Source organism: Schistocerca cancellata, chromosome 2 (assembly GCF_023864275.1).
Source record: "Schistocerca cancellata isolate TAMUIC-IGC-003103 chromosome 2, iqSchCanc2.1, whole genome shotgun sequence".
NCBI classification, from domain to species: Eukaryota; Metazoa; Arthropoda; class Insecta; order Orthoptera; family Acrididae; genus Schistocerca; species Schistocerca cancellata.
Genome location: NC_064627.1, coordinates 135,471,771 through 135,497,421, shown reverse-complemented (window position 1 = coordinate 135,497,421; position 25,651 = coordinate 135,471,771). Strand labels below are relative to the sequence as shown.

Sequence of the window (25,651 nt, the reverse complement as noted above, 5' to 3'; positions counted from 1 at the left end):
ATCTATACAATGGTCTCCAATTCGAACACAGTGAAGTAGAACTCCTGGCTTATGCAGATGATATAGTGTTGCTCAGTGAAACTGAAGAACTGAAAGACATGTACAGATCTTCAGGCAGAGTGCCAGCAAAATCGGGCTTTTGATTAACCAAGAGAAAACCGAATATATAGAAATAGGTTGAGTCATAAACCCAAATCCTTACTTTGAAACTGACCAACATTATAAATTCAGAAAAGTTCTCCAATTTAAATACCTTGGATCACGTTTCAACAGTAAAAATATCATAACAATGGATATAAATGAAAGAATAGCCTCAGGGTCAAGATGTCTGTACTCACTAACCAACCCCCTCAAAAGTAAGGCTTTGTCAATCACCACAAAGATGAAGATATACAACACTATTATCTGCCCCATAGTACTGTACGGTTCAGAAAGCTGGACACTTACAAAGAATGATAGAGAAAAACTGAATGTTTTTGAAAGAAAAGTAATGAGAAAAATCTGGGGACCTGTGTTGGAGAATGGTGTATGGAGAATTCAGTTAATGAAGCAGCCCACTATCATCCAGAAATTAAAAAGTAAGAGACTGCAACGGGCTGGACATGTGGCCAGATTGGAAAACAACAGAATCACCAAAAAAGCATTTTAAGGAACTCTCCAGGCAACAAGACCATTGGGCCGACCTTGTACAAGGTGGAAAGATGACATAGAGAAGGACATTGCAGCATTAGGAATTTCCGCAGGGTGGAGAGAGGCTGTGAGAGATAGAAGGCGGTGGAAGCAGATCGTTGATGCAGTGCGTGGTCTACAAGGCCTGTGATCGCTGAGGAGAGAGAGAGAGAGAGAGAGAGAGAGAGAGAGAGAGAGAGAGAGAGAGAGAGAGAGAGAGACGATCTGGAGTGCTTGTGGCAAACCTAATAAGAGTTCTTCTAGCAGAATGTATCTAGTACAGAAAAGTATTTGTTCAAAAGCTAGCAAAGTTTTAAGTCTTGTTTACTTGCCTGTTGGTGACTTGACACTGCTACTATTCTTGTAATTTGATTTAGTAGCAACCGTTTCCTTCCTTTCCTGACTTGTCATACCATTTCATCAAACTTATAGAATAAATTTCTGAGTTGCAGACGTTTGCCTGATCAAACACTTGGTCAAAGGCATGGTACTTATTTACTAGTGCACAATGTCTAAAAAAGTCACCAATTCTCTTTTGATGAGAATGGGAGTAACAGTGGCTTTGCTGCAGGAATGATGAAACATGTGTTCGGAATAGTACAGAAAATGTAAGTCAGAAAGACCAGTTCGAGATTTGAAAAGCTAGTGCAAAATACAGCCAAATCACTTTATTAGTAGCTAAAAATTCAAATAAATGCTGTATGCCATCTCACCTCAGATCTTGCACAGATGCTTGAAGCTTCTCATTGAGGAATTCAATGTCAGCAACTATATCTTCGTCATCAAGTTTTCTTTGTTCCAGGATACTCAACTGCTTAAGCACTTTACACTGTACCATAGCAATACAATGTTCCTTTGAAACTTGGCTGTCTTCTGGCGTTTCAATAAGATTCTACGATCAGAAATAAAACACAATACAAATATGACAAAATGAGACCATAAAGGATATTTAATAGGAGTGGAATGTTAACATTATACCAAAATATAAAAATTGATTTATGGTAATAAGACGCATTGGGAGCAATGAACAGATACACAGATATTCGGTTGGTGTATTAATCTGTAGTATTTTTGTTTTGCATGCTGGTGTCCAGGATTTATTTGTCAATTGTCATTTTTTATTTGAAGTTCACTGTTGCTAATTGAATGTACATATTGTAATTTTGTAATTCTGGGATAGTGAGTGGGGCTGTGAACTCAAGAAAATTGAGTTTCAAGTGGAGAAATCTGAACATTTCTAACGTATCCCTCTGTTTGAGTTCAATAAAGGGATGACACCAGCCAGAAATATTTGCGCCTTGTCTGGGGATAATGAAATTGGACAGAGCACAGTAAGAAAATGGTATTCTCGTTTTTAGGAGGATCATTTTGACATTAGTGACCCTCCACATTCAGGTAGACCTTCGAGGTGCAATGAAATACCTTAATCCTCATCGATCCACTTCAGTGTACTTGAGAACTACCAAATGTGATGAACTGTGATAATTCCACCATCGTGCAACACCTGCATGCAATGGGGAAGGTTCAAAAATCAGGTGTATGGGTATCGCATGCTCTAAGCCAAAATCACAGAAATCAGCAGGTGGCTTATCAATTGGCTCATGAACAACGCTAACCATTTCTGTCGTGTATCATTACTGGTGATGAGAAATGGTGTCTTTTATGCTAACATAAGGAAATGAAAGGAATGGTTGAGTTCAAATAAAGCATGAAAGCTCTGCATGAAGACCTGTGCACATCCACAAAAGACAATGTCATGCATCTAGTGGAATAGCGACCGTGTGGTGTATTACGAATTGGTTCCCCGAGGTGTAACCATCACTGCTGAAAATTACTGCCAACAACTGAGACATCTTGCATACGCAATCCAAAAACAACGATCAGGAAGATTGCGTGAAGTGCTACTACTCCACGATAATGTCTGCCTGTATTCTGCTAGACTGACAAGAAACAGTATACAGGTATTGCGTTGGGAAGTCATTCCACAGCCACCTTACTCACCTAATCTTGTACTCTCAGATTTTCAACTTTTTTGCTATCTAACAACCTTCAAGGAACTTCCTTTCCAGATGAAAATATGCTCCAAACATGGCTCGATGAGTTCTTTGTCTCAAAAGCAAGTAATTTCGAGAGTTACAGAAGAAGTTACCCCAGCATTGGCAGACTGTTGTAAACAGTGAAGGAGGAAATATTATTGGTGACTTAAGTCTCTGTTATGTGTATCTGTTGTGTTTATTAAACTTTTGGAAAAACACTATGAATGTATGCACCAACCCAATAAACTGACGCTGTTGCCACATAAGAATTTTCTGTTAGCCTCCCTCACTTTTAGCTTGTAGTAAGAGAATGCAAAAACTACAAGCTGAAAAATCTTTTGGTTCTACTCAGTGTTCTGCTCACTATCTACAATTTCATAGTTTATATATAAAGTTTGTTTCTTGATCACAAAACAGCATATTTATTACTGAAGTTTGTCAATATTGGAAAATAATATGCATTTAACAGAAATAGGTCAATGATTGAAACAAAAGAAACTGCTGTGAGGACAAGTCACAAAAGAAGAAAAGTAGAAATGAGCTTCCACACTTGAGGTGTATTACTACTAGCATGCGAATCTTGTGTACCCAGAAAGATGAGCCGGAATTTGATGGACTTATCCGAATTCAATCCAGCATTAGTATCTAATTATGCTTCCTGAACTTGTCACTGTTAATGTCTTCATACACTTTTTTTCTGCAGCAAGCTGCAGCCTGTTTTTTCCTCCCACTTCCTCCAGCCCACTCCAGGAGACTAATTTTGTTTGTGCAAATTTTTCCACACCAAGTGGCAACTACGTATTTTGTTAAGAGCTATTAACCACTACAAGCAAAACTGTAACATTTGTTGTTCACATAACTGTTGTACACCGCTGTTAAGGATGAGGTAAATAAAGGAACGTAACATATTAACAATTCGGTGGAAATGAATGAAGCTGTGGGAGCATGTTGATAGAGGTCTCCCAGTCGTCCACTGAAACATGGATGTTATATGGTGTAAGGGCAACGTGATTATAGTGCCAAATGGGGCCAGACTCACAACACAAGGCAACTAAAGGAATGGGAAAGACAGGCATGCCAATCCATGAGCAGTTACAGAATGCTGTGGCGGTTGTCTCCAATTCAGCATGGCCCAGTAACAACATCTGGATGACTTCACATGGTGAAGATTTATTGGGAAACTGGAAGCAAGTTGAAATGTGAAGAGTGTACACAAGGAATTTGGTACTGCTCACAGCATTGTTTCATGTGCATGGGGAGTTTCCAAACAAAGGGCACTGCTGCCCGAAGGAGAGGAGGTGGTCAACCACTGACAACTACAGCATCAAATGCCCACCACATTGTGCAACAGGTAAGAAGGGACCCACGCACAACAGGACTGCAACGCACAAAATCTCAGGCTCCACAGTGGGATGGTGACCGCATAGGAGTGGTCTCTCTGTATGATGATCAGTATGTTGGGTACCACGAACAACCGCATATTGCTGGCATCATTTGTGATGGTGCCAAGAGCAAACAGACTGGACCAACAAAGAGTGGGACTCAGTCTGGGTAATGATTCTGGACTAGCCTCATATGGCAAGAGGTGAGAACATGTACTGCACCTAGGAACAATGTCGCACCTCATCATTTTGGTGGTCCAGGTGTTATGGAGTGGGGAGGCATAAAGTTGCATAATTATACCCACATTCAAATCTTTGAGCATGGTACACCCACTGGTCATTGTTATTGTGACCAGTACTCCTTCCCCGTGTGCATCTTTTCAGGGGTGTATTTGGCCCCAACTTAATTTTTATGAATGATAACGCATAACTGCATTGAACTGAGCAGGTGGAGGAGATCTTGGAATGAGAGGATATTGGGCAAATGGTCCGGCTTGCCCATTGCCCCAACTGAAATCCCATCGAACACATGTGGGATGCATTGATGAGACATACTGCAGCACATCTGCACACACTATACTGTGGAAGTTTTTTCTATGAATGGCCCAATTTTCAACGAGCTATGATACTTGACAGTGAAACACCACACGGAAGTTACTTCCATCTTTAAGTTTTGCACACTAATATGTAAGTGGACTCTGCCTCACTTTGCTAAGATTTTATGTAACAATGGCAGAGAGTACATCATAGTTGTCATCTATCCAGAGATTGTTTTGAACGACACAGTGCTTTACTAAGCATGGTCCTGTTGGAGGTGTTATGCCATTGCCTTCCTCCGACATGTAAACTGGCTTACCCGCCATTTATAGGGGGACCTCCAATTTCACATGGATTCCACAAAGGCTGTGTTCACAGTGACACCGAAATGGTCATCAGATCTGTTGCGAGCGATCACCTGATAACATCAGCTGACAGTTTGATCATGGCGTGTCTGATCTCCTCTGTCAGTTTTCAATGGGGTCACAGAGGTTAGTTTGGGTTAGGTTAAAATCTATTCTATCCATGATGTAGGTTAGATTTTAACCTCTGAGGGTGGGATGGATAGCATGACACCTCTGTGTTTAGAGACGAATGCTGCGAAGGAGCGTTTGCTATTAAAAATATGCCAAATGCATGTGACTGAGCTATATCTGTCTCGAAAACAATGTGGTAAGTACACTGTGTTCTGTCATCAGTTGTTGGAATTGCCAAATAACTTTTGCAAATATATATCACTGATTAGTGTCAGAAGTGGCTGCCACCTTTGAAGCTAGCATGTCATATTTGATGCTTTTTATATTTATATTTGTGTGTATTATGCAAATATGTAGTTTCAATGATACATCACATAAGAGATCTCACCAAAACACACGACTTTGGTGTAAAAAGGTTTTGTCAATGCAGTTATGAGCACATAATGGTTAATTTATGTGGCGAAAGCAAATGTGTCTACTTTATGATGCACTTTACCAAAATCTGTGTATGAGTAAGCACATATAATTTACTTAATGAAAGGTGATTTATGACTTCACAGCAGTCCACTTTATCCTAAAAGTACTAGAAACTTCAGTGCTCTGTCAACACTTGTCCAGTGCATCTGAGAAAGGAAGCAACAAGGTTTCTGGTGGCAGTATTATTTCAGGTTGAGTGAACCTTTTACTAGAGGAAATCAACTACATTGCAGTGTCTTTTAGTGCATCTGCAAGAAGCATAGCTCCAAAATTCGGTACGGAATAAATTTAATATTTTGTATTATTTGAGGTAAAACAATAGAAATATAATCTCTTACATTAATCTTTCAACTAACTTAAACAGCATTCAACACATCATACACAACTACAAAACTCTGAAATTGCACTTTTTCAAAATGTGGTATAGGCCTTAAATATTGAAAAGATGTAATTGTCAGATGTCAAATATCGAAATGTCACTTCTAGTTTTACTTGATCCAGAACTGCATTTATAATGTGAGTACTGTATTTTTTTTTTAATAGTGCTCAAATCACACCTTTGCTCAAAATTAGTTTTTGTTATTTGGAAGTGTTCCATGTATGTTTCTTTGGCTTTACATTCTCGAAATGATTTTTGGTCACCTTGAAAAGCAATATTACATACGCTCTTGTGTTGCTAAATTTATCTGAAGTTGTGCAGTCATACATCAATTAACTTTCAATGACTATCATTCAGCATACATGTGAAGGACAAACAAAGTTTAGAATAAGGTACCGGTACTGTCGACATCTAAAGCACTGGAAAATGGAAATACATATACTGCATTTGCAAAGTACTTCATGTAACAGAATCTCCACCTTACTGGTATAAAAATGCCAATAAGGACTAAAAATAATTTGTAGACAGCTAATGTCAACATACCACAACCCAAAAAACATCCACTACAGTAATATCTAGAATAAGATACGCCATCCTTCACACCTGAACGCATTATTTCTTGAGGTTATAATTTCCACCTAAAATTTTCAATGAAGATTTTGCCTACTTGTGGTTTACAATAAACGCACTTTCAGTCCACAGATTCCAAACTCTATCCCGATTATGATGCCACAAAGTCCTTTCCATAGTCATGTTTCACATTGTGCTGGCCCATATGAGCATAGGAAATAAATTGATATGAAGTTCACTGACCGTTGTCTGAAATCTGTCTGATCTCATTAGATCAGCTGCTCTTTGACCACACACATAGTGGCCTACTGATTTGAAAAGAGCAGCTGTCTTCGGCCAATGTTGGTTGTTGGTGGAATCCAGCGACACCAGTGCCACTGTGAACGCAACCTAAGCCAACGAGCCAGATGAGTGCATCGTACGAGAAACAAATAGTTTCCAGAAAAGAGGAGGAGAGAGGTGCAAACACACTAAAGTTTTAAGTCAGGCCTTCAATATGTATCTCAAGGGCTCACTTACTTAAGAGCACTGCCTAAACAGGCAAGAATCAGCTTCAGATTTTGGGCTGAAACACAGCTGTGTTTCGTCATTAAATAATTTGCTTTCTTTGGTCTTGGGTTTTGATGACCCACGTCATATGCCATAGCTTGCCTCCACAGTTGGTCACAAGTTTGTAAACTTGTAAATGTTTACGAGTTCATAATCTGTAAACGTTATGAGTATGGTAATACATAACCACGATACATAACATCCTTACCCTGAATACAGCCAGTATAATTCTTGTGACTTTTTCCTTTACTGAATCACTCAGTATATCAGCCAAAATAGGAATTACATTGAATCTGTAAAAACAATAAGAAAGACACAATTAAAAATGTTTCTGAAAAATTTCCATGTAATGAGAAAAGTCAAGAGAGTAACTTACTTATTCATTTTTTCAGCAAGTAGTGGGTTGAAAGTAAGTACCCATAGACAAAAGATGAGTTGGTACTGGACTTGAAAGTTTACTCTTCCTTGCAGCACATCAATAAGAGTAGAAATGCCATCCACAGACACAAATGCAAATCTGTACTCATCAATACGTAACATCATTTGCAGACAGCGAGCAACTGACTGCATATACTCGTTGTTCTACAAAAAAAGTTTTTATATAAAAATATTTTATTCTCTGAATTATCATGAACTTGAACACTTTGTAAAGCTACGTATAATGAATGAAGTTACTATTTTGGTGCAATAAGGAGAAAAAATGGGAAACTAATGATGTTGAAGGTTTGGGACTCAAGATTTACAATAAAATATGCTAAGGTGATACAGTAATGGATAACATTAGCCATTTAAAACTCAAATTCAAGAAAGAACGGAACACACAGGGAGGAGAGAAAAACAAAGAACAATGTCAGTGTAAAAAATGAAAATAAATAAATAAAAATCAGGATAACAAGAATTTTTTACTGCTTTGACAGAAACCCCAAAACATCAATGATGTGGATTAAAAAAAAAGTGAAAGCAGACCTGAGGGAAATGAAAATAATGGAGGAAGGAATAGGAGAAAGAGAAAGATTCAGAGCAAAAGTCAAAGGTTTCAAGGGCTTCCAGGAGAAAAAGGAAAAGACAGGTCAATATGGACAGAAGGAAGAAGAGAAAAACATAGAAAGATTGAAAAATAACTGGAAAGACAGAGAGGAGAAAAGGAAGAATACATACGTTATTTCATGTGTAGGCCAAACCAATAAAAGAAAAATCATGTCACTCACAATATGCATTTTGTAGATTCTTTCTTGTGTGTGGTTCTCTCTTGAATCTGGTCTCTGTATGGCTAATTTGATCATTTTTTGATAAAAATATATTGTTTAACTTTAAATGGTGACAGTGGCCATTACATATTACTGTAAATACTACTTTGTCAATGGTATCAAAATCTTAGACCTTATGTAAATTACAGAAAGTGGCTGTATATCTTGGATATGCAGTGGCTGCATCATTTAATAATTAAAGTTTACCCCATTTACTTGTTGAACATAATAACACATGGTACATCCATACCAATGATTCTGATATGTTTCACTATCTGTTAATAAAATCATGCAAATAATATGGTTCAAATAATATGGTTTTTATATGTATTACTTTATATGATTTCTGCATTTTTGTATGAAATAAAAATGTGAGTTGTTTCAAGTTTACATACAGAAGACCTGATCAGTGCAACAGGCAGAAGTTGTTACTGATTGTGTGTCTAAAGCCTGCAGCTGAAATGAACAAAACAAACCCGAATTTCCTCAGGATGCTCAGCTGTCGAAACAGGAGCAGTGCCAGATGAAGATTCCTCTGCTGCAGGTGTCGCATGCAAAGTCGCATCCTTTAGCGCTTCACTCTACAAAAATATAACTGCAGTCAAGCTCAAATTCTTCATGCCAGTTATTAGTGTACGGATTTTCTGAAGCAGACAGTTGACTAAGAGCCCAGCTAATGCCAGCTGTTAGTTGAGAGAGAATGAAGAACGATGAAAGACCAGGTAAGTTTCACAAGCCATCATACCAAAATAATTTTAAACTGCTGAAGCAGAATTAGACTTGACAGGAAATACCACCATCATGTTTTAGTTGAAGTCCACATACAGAGAGTGTAGAACAACAAAGAATTGCAGAAATACTATATCAAACATAGTATTTCTTTAATCTATAGCCACAGACTCTATAGCTGTAGAAACAAACTGACTAAAAAGCACTATTTTCAGGTGCAAAGCGATGAGGAAAGAAAACAGTAACAACATTTGTTTCATATTAAATGTAATTTGTTAGTATGCATCTGAACAATGCACAAAAAGCAGCACTATACAAAAGGAGTAAATATCACACACTTTTCCACTGAACTACAAGCTGATATAAGAAAGTATTTGATTAAGGTTGTCAAAATAATTTAATTTTGAGATTAATACTTCTGAACAAAAAATAAATTTTCAATGTCAGAATCAGAATAAAAAAAAATACAAAAAAACTAATTTAGGTTGTTAATATGTAGCCACAAGTAACATAAATGAACACAAAAACATATTACAGTTTTATTATTTCATTGCATTACAAAGTCACTTAAATTTGAGCATTGAAACAGTGCATTCACATTTTAAATACTGAATTAGATTCTTAATTTGAAGTCATGAAAAGGAAGATGAAGTTCACACAACTTTTAACAGTAATAACACAATTGATTGTTCTCATCCAAAATATCTTAAAATCTTCATATGGTTTAATACTTCAGCTATCACCTGTATAGTGATTTTGATGTCCCAAGCAATATTCTCTATCAAATCTACAAATTTCAATGCAATTTTATGAACAATATTTAACTTCAGCTTATTATTTTTATCAGTGTAGAAGAAATTTCAAGCAGGTCTAGTAAATTCTTGATAGATCTACTTGTTGGCTTGCACCTTAATGATATTGGGAGATGTATGTTTTCATTGTACATAAAAAAAAACTATTCAATTTTTCTGCAGTTTTTAGACAACTTAGCTACAGTTGAGTGTAGTGGAATGAACTTTGTTTGACATTGGCAGTTTGCAACATTTGGTTTTTATCTTTAACTGTAGCTTGCATCTGAGCTCCACTTTCCCCTCAAACTAAACCCTCCAACCCCTTTTCCAGTACACCATACCACAATATACCTCACAGTGAAATCTGATTACAAAAAACTTAAATGGAATCAAATCAAATTTCTATAACTGTTGTGAAATAAAAAAGTAACATAAGAAACACTAACAGTGAAGAGAGTAGAAGTACAGATCCATAAACTAAAGAATACTTACATTCTGTTTTAGCTGGTCCTTCAACCATGCAAGGTAGAACTGCAAGTCAGACTTGTCCATTAAGTCTTGGCTCCAGCAAGCAATCTTTGCTATAATTCTTGATGTCATATTTACTATGAAACCATCAGGCCTGTTGAGAAGATTCAGGAAAGGCCCCCACACTGATTCCTTCTTTTTGGCACAATGCTCATGGAATATTTCAACACGTTTTCGATCTTCCTGCATAAACAAAATACATTACTTGCATTTCCTCATTCTTGTTGGTGGCTTTTGTGGTAATTGCTGATTACATGAAATTTGTTCACATACCTGCAACATGTCATCAATCATTATTAAAATATACTGAATTGTCTGATCTTTTGACACATGCCCCAGGAGGTTCAAAAATGTCTTGGCAGCCTGATTCCTATTGTCTTTCAGTAGCTTCTCACGAGCCTGAGCATCGGCATTATCAAATGCCACTATAAAACTATAGTCCTCTTGAGAAATCATTTGCGATCTAGAAACAACAAAAAATAGTACCCTTATAAAACAATAATGTGTGGAAAAATAATATTTCCATGGAAGCATAACTCACTTAAATGACATTAAATGTGTTAATTGACCATTACAGAGCCTGAATAACCCAAACAAGTATTTAATGTGAGATCACTAATGGATTTGCAGAAAGCAAAGGCGCTGGTGTTTTTTTGTGTAAGATTCGAATATTGTCTTATAATTTTGGTCATACTATGACAAGGCAAACAGACATACACTGAGGCAATGTGCATGTTGGTAGATTTCATTCAGCTTAATATTAAGCTATTTTTCCTTAACTTGGTTGTGCATCTAATAGAATACAATTCACAATACTGATTTGGTGAAAATCCACACATTTGCCTTATACCAGTTGAGAGTGCTCTTTTTAACAGTAAAAATGAAAGGCAGTATCATACATTGCAATAACCTGACAATTAATTGGGACAATTACAGTTCTGTTAGTGGTGGGCATGACATGACATCCTGAGAACCTTTACTAAATGCCTTCTCTGAAAACCACATAGAACAGATAGTTAGGAACCCCACTCATGGTGGAAATATATGGATCTAATGGCAACAAACTGACCTAACCTCTTTAAGGATGTCCATATCAAAACTGGTATCAGTGACCATTACAGCATTGTGGCAACAACGCTTACCAAAGTACAAAGGACTACTAAAACAAGCAGAAAGATATATACGTTCAGTACACTAGATAACAAATTTAGTAGTGTCATATCTCAATGAGGAACTTTAAACTTTCAGCACAGGGCAGGAGTATGTTGAAAAACTCTGGTTCAAGTTTAAAAGAACAGTTGACCATGCACTGGATAGATATGTACACACTAGAATAGTTCATAATGGGAGGGAATGTCCACGGTATACAGTCACTGTAAGGAAGCTTCTAAAGAGAGATTACTGAATAATAGATGTAAAACAAGATGTAGGGCTATAGACAGAGAAATTCTGAATGAAACACATTTGGCTGTCAAGGAAGCAATGTGTGATACCTTCAATGACTACCATGGCATAATATTGTCAAGTGACATTTCACAGAACCAAAAGAAATTCTGGTCCTATGTAATGGCTGTTATGGGCACCAAAGCTAGTGCCCAGTCTCTAATGAATGAGACAGAGATTGAGAGTAGCAAAGCAAAATCTGAAATGCTTAACTCAGTTTTCAAATGTTCCTTTATGTAGGGAAACCCAGGAGAACTGCCCCAATTTAATCCTCATACCACTGAAAAGATGAATAAAATAAGTATTAGTGTCAGTTGTGTTGAGAAACAGCTGAAATCATCAAAATTGAACCAAGCTCCAGGCCCCGGTGGAATCCTTTGTCAGATTCTATACTGAATTTCCAGTTGATGTAGCCCCTCTTCTAACTATAATCTATTGAAAATTCCTCAAACAAAACACTGTGTCCAGTTCTTGGAAAAAGGCACAGGTCACACCCGTAAACAAGAAGGGTAGTAGAACAGATTTACGAAACTACTGTCCAGTATCCTTGACATCAATTTCTTGTAGAATTTTAGAACATATCCTGAGCTGAAACATAATGAGGGATCTTGAACAGAACGACCTCCTCAATGCTAACCAGCATGGATTTCAAAAACACTGAACATATGAAACCCAACTCGCATTTTTCTCACATGACACACCGAAAGCTTTGGATCAAGGCAATCTGGCAGATGTTGTATTTCTTGATATCCGAAAAACATTTGACTCAGTACCACACCTATACTTATTGCCAAAAGTACGATCATATGGGGTATCAAGGGAAATTTATGACTGGGTTGAGGACCTTTTGGTGGGGAGGAAGCAACATGTTATTTTGGATGGAGAGTCATCGTCAGATGTAGAAGTAACTCTGGGTGTGCCCCAAGGAAGTGTGTTGGGACCCTTGCTCTTCATATTGTATATTAATAACCTTGAGGAAACTATTAATAGTAAAATCAGGCTTTCTGCAGATGATGCACTTATCTATAATGATGAAGAAGAAGATGGTGGTGATGATGATGATGATGATGATTATGATGATGATGATGATGATGATGATGATGTTTGGCTTGTAGGGCACTCAACTGCAAGGTCACATCAGCGCCCGCAGTATGTATAATGAAGTACTATCTGAAAGAAGCTGCTTAAATATTCACTCAGATCTTGATAAGATTTCGCAGTGGTGCGGAGATTGGCAACTTGGTCTCAATGTTCAGAAATGTCAAATTGTGACCCTCATAAAATGAAAAAATGTATTATCCTATGACTATAATGTCAATAAGTCACTGTTGGAATTGGCCATCTCATACAAATACGTAAGTGTAACACTTTGTAGGTGTGGGTAAAGCAGGTAGTAGATTTCAGTTTATTGGTACAATACCAGCGAAGTGTAATCAATCTACAAAGGAGATTGCTTACAAATCACTTGTGCAACCAGTTCTAGAATACTGCTCAAGTGTGTGGGACCCATACCACATAGGTCTAACATGGGATATTAAACGTATACAGGGAAGGGCAGCAGGAATTGTCACAGGTTTATTTAATCCTTGCGAGAGTGTCACAAAGATACTGAAGGAACTGAGCTGGAAGGCTCTTTAAGATAGCCGTAAACTATCCTGAGAAAGTCTGTTAACAAAGTTTCAAGAACTGGCTTTAAATGATGACTCTAGGAATATACTGTGACCACATACGTGAATTGAATGGGAAGAAACCCTAATAACTGGTACAATGGGCCATAGCCTCTGCCATGCACCTCATGGTGGTCTGCAGAGTATAGATGGAGATACATAATATTTTTATGTTCATCACTTAAAATAGATCATGGGAGAAAGCTATACACATCCACAATCTATAAAAAGTACACCCTGTATGAGAGCAAGATATCATAACAGCACACGTATGCTGAAGGTTTTTAATGCCAAAGCCCAATTCAGCTGCTGTTATGAGTTCTCTCAATGAGAAGTACACAAATGAATTATTCCTGTTGCAAGCCCAATCCACGAGGTCATTAAAGACTAACACAAGCTCAGATTGGCCAAGGATGGACACAGCAACAGGCCACATATTTTTCAAAGGAACTATCTTGGGATTTTGATTCGTTTATCATGTTGTAATACCAAGCATGCTTCATTTCCTGCTTATTTTGCTTGCTCCAAATTTCTGTGATTGCAAAAGCATTATTATGAGATTAGAAGATCCACGAGTAGATTTACTGTTGATAAATATCACATGTCCCACATATGCAACGTGGTAAAAGTTCTAGAAGGCAATGTGTGTCATCATCCACCTTCCATCACTGAAAATACATGCTGATTATGCCTCCATGATCTCCATATTGCATACCATGAGCCAGAGGATGTTGATACATTTAAGGCATACTATCTGTCAAAATTTTTTAAAAGCGTATCGAAGACTACAATGATGAGCTTCCAATAAAGAAATTGTGGCCAAAGTTAAACATTAAGGTGGAAGTTACACAACTAAAAATACTTGGAATGATGTACAAATGACATATGGAGAAAACTTGCTGATTCTGCATCAGAGTAAAAAAACTGGAAACAGACATTGCCAGTTCAGCTGAAGAGACAGTGAGTATGATGATGATGATGATGATGATGACGACGACAGTGTAGGTTCTACACTCTCATTTTGCAGTTCTGAACAATCAAGATTTGATGGCTATCGTGGAGAGCAATAAGAAGGAAGAAACTGAGGTCAAGAAAGAAACTGAGGTCAAGGAAGTTCAACCCATATGAAAGATGACAACTAAGGCGATGGCAAATGTCTTCAAAATGGTAGTGCTGCATGGCAGTTTTTGAAGACAGTGATCCAGAAGAGGAAAGAAATGAAGTGTAAATTGAGGTTGAACATGTTCTTAAAACTCTTCAAGAACTTGCATGAGCTGAAATTGAAGAAAAATCAACGGTGAATAATCTAATATTTTGTTTCCATGGTTCTTGGGTGTACTGCCAAATCCTATTGTTGAAAGTCAACAATATTTCACCAGAGAAGCATTATACCATCAAGAAGTGGTGCTCAATCAGCATCATCTGATGATGCCAGGAGAGCTGTCTGCCAAAATATTGTGGTGTTTCGATGATCGAATTTGGCAGTACAACTGAGCATCATGGAAGCAGCATATAATCTGGGAAAGTTTGAGATCATATATCTAATAATTTGTTTGAGAATGATTTTATACTTCAAACGTGAACCACATCAACTGCAACTGCCGAGTCTACTCTTAAAATAATCACAGAAACTGTGTTGAACACAGCATCACAAAAATCTTCTGAAGACTAGAAGCTATTTAAATTTCAAAATTTGAAATACAAAAACTTCGTAAGGTTATTATATTTTACATGTCGAGTGTTTGTTTCTTGTTTCATCAATTACATTTGATGTTTTTATCTTCTTCTGTATTTAATTTAGTTGCAGAAAAAAAATACTGGTTGTTTTTAGTTGACATAATGTGCAACGTAATTTTAGAAGATATTACAAAGACCATTCTTTGATATTTCAGTCTCCATCCCTGCTGCTAATACCCTAGTCCTTACAAAAATTACATTTGCCAATTTCTATTATTCTCCTCTCTAGAGAAATAACACACTCAATGCCACATGGAATAATGTTGCGGAGTAACTCATCTTTAAGAAAGTCTTCATTGCTCAAACACACTATAAGAGTAATACGTGGTGCTTACCCATGATCACCTAGTAGACATCTGTTTAAGGAGGCATTCTGACTATTGTTTCATAGTGTACTTACTCCCTCGTAAAGTATGTTGTAAATAATCCACTGCTATTCAAAAGAAACAGTGATATACATAAATATAACACTACATGACAATAATTAACAAAAACACCCTGGGTATCTTCAAGATAATGTGTGCTTGACCTCCAGCTTCATTTGATCACACTATAATGTGATGTGCAACAGCTCAATATGTGACAAAAAGATGAATGACTAATAAATAAAATTATTTGCAAGATATATATATATAATAATGTATTCTGCTGCCTTGTATATGTCAACTGGATCTTACAATACTGTGGGCAGAGAGACTAACAGGTTTAAGTGTATCGGGCAGGAGTAATACTTTTCATTATTTTAACATTCTACTCATTTCTGATGCTCTCCTAATGTAGCATTAAACCATGCATGCCAGCATGTAAAGCAGAATTCCAGACAAAGGCACGTCACACGATTTATTATAAGCATATGGACTGCAATACATCACAATTTGAGGTATAAACCTCTTCTCATTCTATGTCACTCAGGAAGCTTTATAAACTTCCAACAATTTTCCATTTTTGTACATAAAGATTCCTAGCTAAATGTTAAGTACAAGATCTTCCCAAAATTCTGTGCATCTGTTACATGACAATAGCACCGCTTATTACAACGTTCATATTTTACTTTATGCTGATAGCTAATTCCATATTCTTCTGACACTTGTAAAAAGACGAGAAAAAGTTGTATGTGATCTTGTTAAAACTGCATAAAACCATTTTAATTCCTGCACTCTGACAACCAGTCCCTGCAGATTCACTAACATCTCGTAATTTAAAGAATGCACTCAGTTACGTGTTGTTGTTCCTGTTTGATTCTCTTTACAGAAATTCTGTTGTTTTCATAAGTGTTGAGCAATAATGGCGATTCTCATGTGTAATTTCTCAAGGTGTCTGTTTAAAATGGTGGCAACCCTGGTGTGATGCATTTTGCTGGTTAATAGGAGGGAAAATATGTCACTAGATAGCAGTCACCAAAGACATTCACCACGTAAGAAGTGTAAATATAGCCACATCTGAAATTAAACATTATTTCTCAAACCTATTAAGGCTGTGAAATAAAGGATTTGTGACCAGGTGCTGTCTCCTTCACTAATACTTAACTGAATAAGGGCTACATAATTTACCGAGCTCACTCACAGAAAATACAATTCGTGATAAGCATCCGTGGTATTACGTTAACTCTAATAAAACGATTAATTTTTTAAAAACCAAATGACATTCTCCACTTGAAATACTGATAAACAATCCATGTAATATATACCTGACTAGTATTTAGACTTATAAAGTTTCACCCCATATACACAGAAAGGATCCAAGAAAAGCATTGAACTCAATATCACAGAAATGCTTACAACAAAAGTAAAAAAGTATGATGAAGGAAAATCACTATATTGCTTATCTTCTACAGGATTAATTTATTGTGTCAACCCGTTTCTGGCTTACAATGCCATCTACGGACTTTATCTGACTATTGCCACCAAAGTAGTAAACAACATTGGAAAAAAATTTTTACACATCTAGATTGAGCCACAAACACACAATAAATGACATCTTTGACAGTATAATGTAATTTATTTTAAAAGGTAAAAAGTTGAACAGTACATAAATATAAAGGGAGCAAACGAAAATAAATTACCACTATCCTCAACAACAGTGCCCATGTAACAGTTTACATTAAATGAACAAATCAAATGAAATAAAATTAATACTTGGCGAGACAGAGCCAAGAGGTATTAAACATGGGAAATGATGCAGAAACCAATTAAAAGAAAGATGTAACAATTGTAACTACAGAATATATGGAGTACATAGGCAGTCTCAATATAGTAAATCAATAAAGACAGGAAAATGGAGGAATATGAAGGGACAAACTGTGTGGGAAGTTGGGGTTGGGTTGTTGTTGAGGAGGAGACCAGACAGCGAGGTCATCGGTCTCATCAGTTTAGGGAAGGATGGGGAAGGAAGTCGGCCATGCCCTTTCAAAGGAACCATCCCGGCATTTATGGAAATCATTGAAAACCCAAATCAGGACCGCACAATGCGGTATTGAACCGACGTCCTCCCGAATGCGAGTCCAGTGTGCTAACCACAGTGCCAACCCACACGGTGTGTGTATGGGAAGTAATGGCAAACAGAGGATTATGTGAAGTTCAGAAGAGGGTAAGTATTAAGTTGTGTTTGATTATTTCAGATTAAAACAAGACTGTGGGCTAGATGTTTGCTGATTTCCAGAGCTTCCAGCAGATTGAGTTTTTGGCCTTGTTTGCTAAGTGAAGAACATGGATCTGTGGCTGGTAGTTGTGGCCCTCACTCAGTACATGCTTAGCAAATGTGCAGTCAGAATTCTGTAACCACCAGTTGCATTCATGTTCTGCAAGCCTAATAAATATGTGTCTGCCTGATTGGTCAATATAAAAGCTATCACAATCAGAACAAGTAATTCATACTCCTCACTGCTGGCTAGTAATTGGATCTTGTTTTGAAAGCCAAAAACCAGTTAACGCAATAAATTAATCCTGCAGTGTGGTATCACATACTGATGATGCCGCCCCAAGGGTGTCATAAAGCTGGCAACAAAACTGCAAACTGCTGTCAGGCACTGGCGCTGCGCGCCAATTGAGACACACCTGCAGCGGCTCCACAGCACAAGTGCCCTCTGCTGCCATGATATAGGACTGTCGGCAGCAGCCACACAGCCCACACGCACTTGGAGCCTCTTCGCTACGTGACACTATGCAGAAGCCACCTAGTCACGGCTCTGACACCATTGATTGTGCTTTAGTACAGAAAGCCTCATCTTTGTTGCAATTGTAATAATTGACCTTATTTTTTGGTGCTTTATTGGTAATGAGTCTTCATAAGATTGGAGGAATACAAGTTAAGTAAACTTTCTGTTTACTGTGTTTACTTTTTCACTAAGCATTTCTGCTCCTGTCCAGCTTTCCAATGACAACTGTCACACCGCTATGTAGCCCACCTCTCCTTATTGTTATGTATGAAATCACACACAACGTACATGGCGATGAGTACTAGTACTTACGTGCGGCTGTCATCAAGTCTAATTTACCTCTTCCCGTTCTGTCATCCTTTTTTTTTTTCAGTTGCTTGTCTTATGTCTCCAGTGTTTGCCTTGTTAGTGTTCTCTATGTTCTAGGTCCCATGATTACTGCTTTTGCACCATTTTTGCTTTATCTGTGCTTATTTGTCTTGTTATTTTGTGCACTGCATAGTTAATATGGCTACTACTAAGCCACTACTGACTGCTGCGCTGCCTGCAGTTGACCTACATCAGTTTATTCAGTTTCAGAATCAACGTATAGCACAACTGCTTGATTTGATGAATTGCTTCATGATGGTGCAGATGACTTCACACAAGACACCGGGCACAGCAGCAGCACCACTGCCTGCATGTGCACCACCTTTTCACGAGTTTGACAAGATGAGGGAAGACTGGACAGAGTACCTCCCAATATTCAATGCACACACCGCACAGCATCATGACAAACATTTTTATTTCTTGGCCACAGTGGGATTGACTGTTTACTGCTTGTGAGCTAAACTTTTTCCCACTTTGTGCTCAGAATTAGTACAATATGAGGACCTACAGTGGGCGCATGTGAAGTATTATGAGAACAGGGTACAAGTGGCAGCTGCCCTTTACAAATTCTTTATGCTTTGCAAGCAACAAGGACAGATATATTGTTAGTGGGTGACTGAAATGCAAGACCTTACTATAGTTGGTATCACGAACGATGGCAGTCATCTTTAGGCTTGTTCTGCACATCTACGTCACGCATTCCTCAACAGCCAATGTGCATTCAGTAGTGCTCTCAACTCTGCTGTGAACATCGCAGCCAATGTGACAATTAAAAGTGATTGTAGTAAGTTATTTACTGAATTTATATTCCATTTGTTGTGACCTGTTGTGGCTGATCGTGGTAGTAAGCAACAAATTCTGAACAAGGATGTGAGTAAGAGAATTTGCAGTACACATGCTTTCTTCAAGCACAGAGCACATGTATGTGCTTACCGCAACTGTTGCGAACTACTGACAGTAGATTCAAATGTGACTGTGGTATGTACTACAGTGATGCAATGATTCATAATGCCATCACACACAATGCAATTGGCTTTTGAATTAAGAAACAGATTCTTAAATACCCGGATCCTTTCTTGCAACTGAGCGAAGCGGCGCAGTGGTTAGCACACTGGACTCGCATTCGGGAGGACGACAGTTCAATCCCGCTTCCGGCCATCCGATTTAGGTTTTCCGTGATTCAAAGTGCCGCCGCGCAGTTACGCGCATCTTCTACATGCGGCGCTGTCTGCCAGCCATGCAGCAGCAGCGCCACCTAAGCGGCCAGCGGCCGCTAGACTCGGACTCAGTTATGATTTGACTGTTAAAGTGACACACGTCTTACTCTGTTTACTTGATCTGTGACTTTCATGTATTGCGTCGTCCTTGAAATATATTTGTTCAACTTGAAGTTATAACAATTGGCGATGAGGTAGTGAATTTTTCTTTTTCATCGTTGACCCATATGTTTCCATGGCTACTTTAGAGCAACTATTGCAAGGTCTCATAGAACAGCAAACGCTTCTCACAAATGTGATTCGTGATTTCGTCGCGGCATCAAATGCGGGGCGTCTCTCGTCATTGCCTCTACCTCCTTTTCCTCCTTACGACAAGATGGCGGAAGACTGGTCTGATTACAAAAAAATGTCTTCGACAGCACTTCTTGGCATTTCATGTCACGGACGACCAAACATGTTAGTCTCTGTTCCTATCATAGATTTCACCTCAAATGTATTGGTTGTTGTCACAATTGGCTCCTTTGAAAGATCCTGCGTCTTTGTCCTTTGCTGAAATGTGCTCACTTCTGTCCGTCTATTTTCAAAAGCATACGCATGTGGTAGCCTCTCGTGTTGCCTTTTATCATTGTCAAAAAAAAAACCGAATCAATCCTATCACGCTTGGGCTGCTGAACTTCACGGCCTCAGTAGAAAGTGTCAATTTGTTACTGAAGTTCACAAAGAATCCTACGCCGATTCCAAGGTACAGGATGCTATTATACGATCGGCGCCCGACAAAGAAGTTAGGCAACGTGCCCTTCAGTTGGCAAATCCGACTCTAGATGAAGTCCTACACATCGCTCAGTCTTTGGAAATTTCTCACGCCGCTGGAGAGCAAATAGAGGCATGGGGTGACGTTGGGGAAATACAACCTCTGTGCACTGTTGACGAAGTGTGTGGTGTGTCCCCGCCGGCCGACATGGCCGCAGTACACTCCCAAGCGCAGCCTCGGCCTAACCGTAAACAAACCTCTAAGAAACTGCAGCAAAACCCACGGCAACTTCCTTCATGTCCGCGGTGTTTTACAAAACATTCATGAAAGGATTGTCCACAACGTTGGGCCGTGTGTCACAGCTGCAAAAAAAAGGGTCATGTGTCATCCGTTTGCAAATCCGACCACATACATAATGTTCATGAACGTGGCACTGATTCTGATTCTGTATTGTCTGTCAACTGTACTTCTTCCCTTTCAGGCAAGTTATTCCTCACTGTCCAAATACTTGGTCGAGATGTTTGCAAGCAGGTGCTGCCACTATCATCAATTCTCAGACATATCTTCAGTTGGGTTCTTCAATCCTGTCACCTGTCACTAGGCAATTATGGACTTACAATAAACAGAAGATTTCTCTCTTGCAACAATTTGATGCTGAGGTATCTTACAAATCTGTCGTTCGCACTGTTCCCATATTTGTGGTCGACCATAATAACGCGAAGAATCTTTTTGGTTTTGATGCCTTTCGCGATTTTGGGTTCTCCGTAGATGACTCTGTCAATGTCATCTCTGATGCTATTCCTTATGCTCAATTGGATTCCTTGTCGGCGACATTTTTGTCCCTTTTTTCTCCTGGGTTAGGCCATGCAAACGACTTTGAAGCTCATATCACGCTGAAACCCACTGTTTGCACTAAGTTTTTTTGGACTCTGCCCATTCCTGTGGCCCTTCGTGATCTGGTAAAATGGGAGCTGGATCGTCTCACTGCTTCAGGGGTCTTGCTTCCTGTCACTTCCAGTGAGTGGTCCTCTCCTGTCGTTGTCGTTGCTACGCCAAATGGTGATATTCATCTCTGTGGCGATTTCAAAGCCACTGTAAGTGCTCAATGCCTTATCGACACTTACCCTATGCCTCGACCTGAAGAATTGTTCACTAAACTTGCTGGAGGCCAGTATTTTTCTAATCTTGACCTGCCAGAAGCTTAACATCAACTTCCTCTCGACACTGCTTCGCAGCAGTTTCTGGTCCTTAACAAACCTTTTGGCCTCTATCAATACCAATGATTGTCATTCGGGGTTGCCAGTGCCCCTGCTCTCTTTCAGCGATTCTTGGAACAATTACTGCTCACTGTCCCTGGGTGTATAAATTACCAGGACGACACTGTTGTCACTGGCTCCACCACTGAAGAACATCTTCAGAATCTCCGCACATTTTTTCATGTCTTACAGACTGCTGGTCTTAAGTGTAATCATCAGAAATCAAAATTTTTTCAGGCATCTATCATGTACTTGGGGTTTCAACTCTCTCAGGATGGTATTTGTCCACTTCAGCAAACTGTCGCTGCGATCGATGCCCTTCCTCGAACCTACTTCTGTTAAGGAACTGCAGGCCTTCTTGGGGAAAATAGCATACTATCACAGATTTTTACCGTCTGCTGCTTCGGTGGCTCAGGCGTTGCATCGCCTGTTGCATAAAAACATGCCTTTTCACTGGTCCGCGTCATGAGATGCGGGTTTCCAGAAATTAAACACTATGCTGAAACAGGCCCCATGCCTGGCTACATATCGACCTAGCCAACATTTTGTTCTTGCCATGGACGTCTCTCAATACGGGGTTGGTGCAGTCCTTGCGCACCATTTTTCTGACGATTCTGAACAAACCATTGCTTAAGCCTCCAAAACGCTCACGGATGCCCAACAAAAGTATTCTCAAATTGAAAAAGAAGCTTTGGCCATTATTTATGCTCTTCATAAGTTTGGTGTTTTTCTCTATGGATCCAAATTTCATCTTGTTACAGATCACAAACCACTTGTTTCCTTGTTTCATCCATCAACGTCACTTCGCGACAAGGCTGCACACTGCCTCCAGCATTGGGCTCTTTACTTGTCTCGTTTCAATTATGAGATTCATTTCCGGCTGACGGCTCAACATGCTCATCTTCCCAAGGGTCCTGATCTGGCATTCGATAGGGACGAACTTTTGTGTTTCCACCTGGATGTTGCCGAGCAGCAGGTTGTGGACGGGTTCCCCATCACCGGGGACCGAGTGGCGGTTGCTACGGGTTCTGACCCTACCCTCTCCCAGGTTTTACACTGTATTCAGAAGGGTTGGCCAGATCATCCGTCCGCTAAGACTTCTGATCCATTGCAGAACTACTACGCTTTGCGTTACCGCCTCACGGCTAGGGATGGTGTTATCCTCCTTTCCACAGAAAATGCTTCGCCGCGTGTTGTGGTACCTGCGTCTTTGCGTGCTTCGGTCTTGCGCCTCCTTCACCAAGGGCACCGGGGTGTCTCTCACACAAAATCTGTGGCGCGCCGTCATGTGTACTGGCCCGGCATCGACTCTGAAATCGCACACATGGTCGCTGCCTGGCCCCTTGTGCATCACAGGCTGCCGCCCCCAAGTCATCTTTGTCACCGTGGCCTTCGCCTAAGAAGCCCTGGGAGGGTATTCAAGCTGACTTCGTGGGACCGTTTTTAGGTACTTATTGGCTTCTCGTTATTGACACCTACTCTAACTTTCCTTTCATTGTCCGTTGCACGTCACCTACCACCGCGGCAACCGCCAATGCTCTAGCTCGCATTTTCTCTTTGGAAGGCCTTCCCTCTACTCTTGTTACTGATAATGGTCCGCAATTTGCCTCTTCCGATTTGAGGCTGAACAACTGGTCCACACATTTAAGGTTCAGATGAGGAAACTCCTGACTTTTTCTGCTGCTGATGATGTGCTTCTCCAATTTCTGGCTTCTTACCGTTTCACCCCCATGGGCGACCACAGCCCGGCTGAGCTCTTACATGGCCGACAGCCCCGCACGCTATTTCATCTTCTGCGGCCTTCCACCTCACGGCCGCGGGTGCCTTCGCTTCGCCGGTTCACCGCCGGCGACCTTGTATGGGTACGGGGATATGGCAGGCGGCCAAAATGGAGTCCTGGCCGCATCTTACGACACCGTGGCCGACGCCTGTATGAAATCCAAATGGACACGGGTGTTGCAGTGTGTCATTCGGACCAGCTTCAGCCTCATGTGACGGCAACGCCTGTTCCGGATGCTGCTACACCACCTTCGGCTCTAACTGACGCTCGGGATCCTGGAATCTCTCATTACTCACAACGCAGTCCTCTCACCATCATATCGGTGCCAGCACAAGAACTGACGCCAACAGGAGACGTGCCCATGCAGGAACCAGATGACCATCATCTATCGGAGCAACTCTACTAGCCTCCTCCTCCTACGGACGCAGACACATCGCCCATGTCTCCTGTTATAACAACCGGACTTGCCGCAACTGGCAGATTGGTGTACGGGACCCCAACAGATTCGACCCCCACGTCTCCTGTCATCTCAACCTGCTATCAACGGGGACACTTCTGTCCGTTCGGGAAGCCTCCTCCTTGAGACTTTACGGCCAGTCGAACAACACCTATGGACATTAGCAATCTACAGGCCACCTCCATCAAGACCTGTGCAGAAAACTTCAAAGGGGGGAAAAGTGTTGTGACTCGCCGATCATTCAAAGCGCTGCCGCGCAGTTATGCGCGTCCTCTACATGCGGCGCTGTCTGCCAGCCATGCAGCAGCAGCAGCAGCACCACCTAAGCGGCCAGCCAGCCAGCAGCCGCTAGACTCAGACTCAGTTATGATTTGACTGTTAAAGTGACACACGTCTTACTCTGTTTACTTGATCTGTGACTTTCATATATTGTGTCGTCATTGAAATATATTTGTTCAACTTGAAGTTATAACATCCCTAAATCGCTCCAGGCAAATGCCGGGATGGTTCCTTTCAAAGGACACGGCCGACTTCCTTCCCTAATCCAATGAGACCGATGACCTCGCTGTTTGGTCTCTTCCCCCAAACAACCCCAACCCCCTCTTTCTTGCAAAGGATTCTGTAGATTCTCAACAATCAGGACTTCTGTGAAAGCACAGGCTGCTCATTTTGTACACAGCCGCAACAAACAGGCCTCACATCCATCTTGCAAACAGCGGTCCATCCAGCACCAGCCACACTGACACATAAACACATCATCTCTGATACAAGGTGTAAAGTACTACCCTTGTTGTACTATGGCACACGATCGCTGATCTCGCCCCTCGCATCTAGCAATTTGCTTTCCTTTTTTTGTGGCAAACAGGGACATGTACACAGTCTATGTGATTACAGAAGTATAAGGCACTTCTGCTACTCCTTCACATAAATATAAATCACAAATAGTGTGTAGTTTTTCCAAGCCCCACAGTGCCATTACTGCAAAACACCAGTGCAATACTTGCTCTGGAAAGGCTCCCAACTCTTCTGATGTGCTATGTGAAAAGAACAAACTTTTTGTGTCCCTTACTCTTGCCGGACAATCAATGCACTTACAACTTTGACACTGAAGCTTCAGCGACTCTGCTCAACTATAGCACTTCCGAATTGCTTGGCAAACCTAAGTTGTGCACATTGCACCATATGCTGATGGCATATAATGGCCAAGACATTCTGGTCTTAGGCACTTGTGGCCTTCATGCAGCTTTCTGAAGTTTCACAGAGACAGTGACATTCACAGTGCTTTCTTCCAGAGACATTGCTAATATTTTTGGTCTAGAAACTTTTGATTTGCCTAGGTTAAGCAATCAAGACAATGTACTTTCTGTTTCTTCCTTTGATCTTTGGGACAGTGTTCCTAAATTACATGCAGAATTTCAGAGGGTTTAGGTAAAGCTACTCATTTTGTTGC

The 25,651-nt window shown here is 39.9% G+C and overlaps 1 protein-coding gene across 2 annotated transcripts in view; it reads right to left on the bottom strand.

Annotated features, from left to right (window-relative positions):
* LOC126161406 (V-type proton ATPase subunit H) overlaps window positions 1-25,651 on the bottom strand; it is a 64,187-nt gene that overhangs the window by 21,452 nt on the left and 17,084 nt on the right. Inside the window, exons 4-9 of one of the 2 annotated variants that reach the window (XM_049917184.1) lie at window positions 10,644-10,833; window positions 10,335-10,553; window positions 8,799-8,903; window positions 7,452-7,657; window positions 7,284-7,368; window positions 1,383-1,561 (exon numbers count right to left, since the gene is read on the bottom strand). In XM_049917184.1, coding sequence (XP_049773141.1) covers window positions 1,383-1,561; window positions 7,284-7,368; window positions 7,452-7,657; window positions 8,799-8,903; window positions 10,335-10,553; window positions 10,644-10,833 — 984 coding nt within the window. The remainder of the gene's footprint in view (window positions 1-1,382; window positions 1,562-7,283; window positions 7,369-7,451; window positions 7,658-8,798; window positions 8,904-10,334; window positions 10,554-10,643; window positions 10,834-25,651) is intronic. The other variant, XM_049917186.1, reaches the window with a different exon arrangement.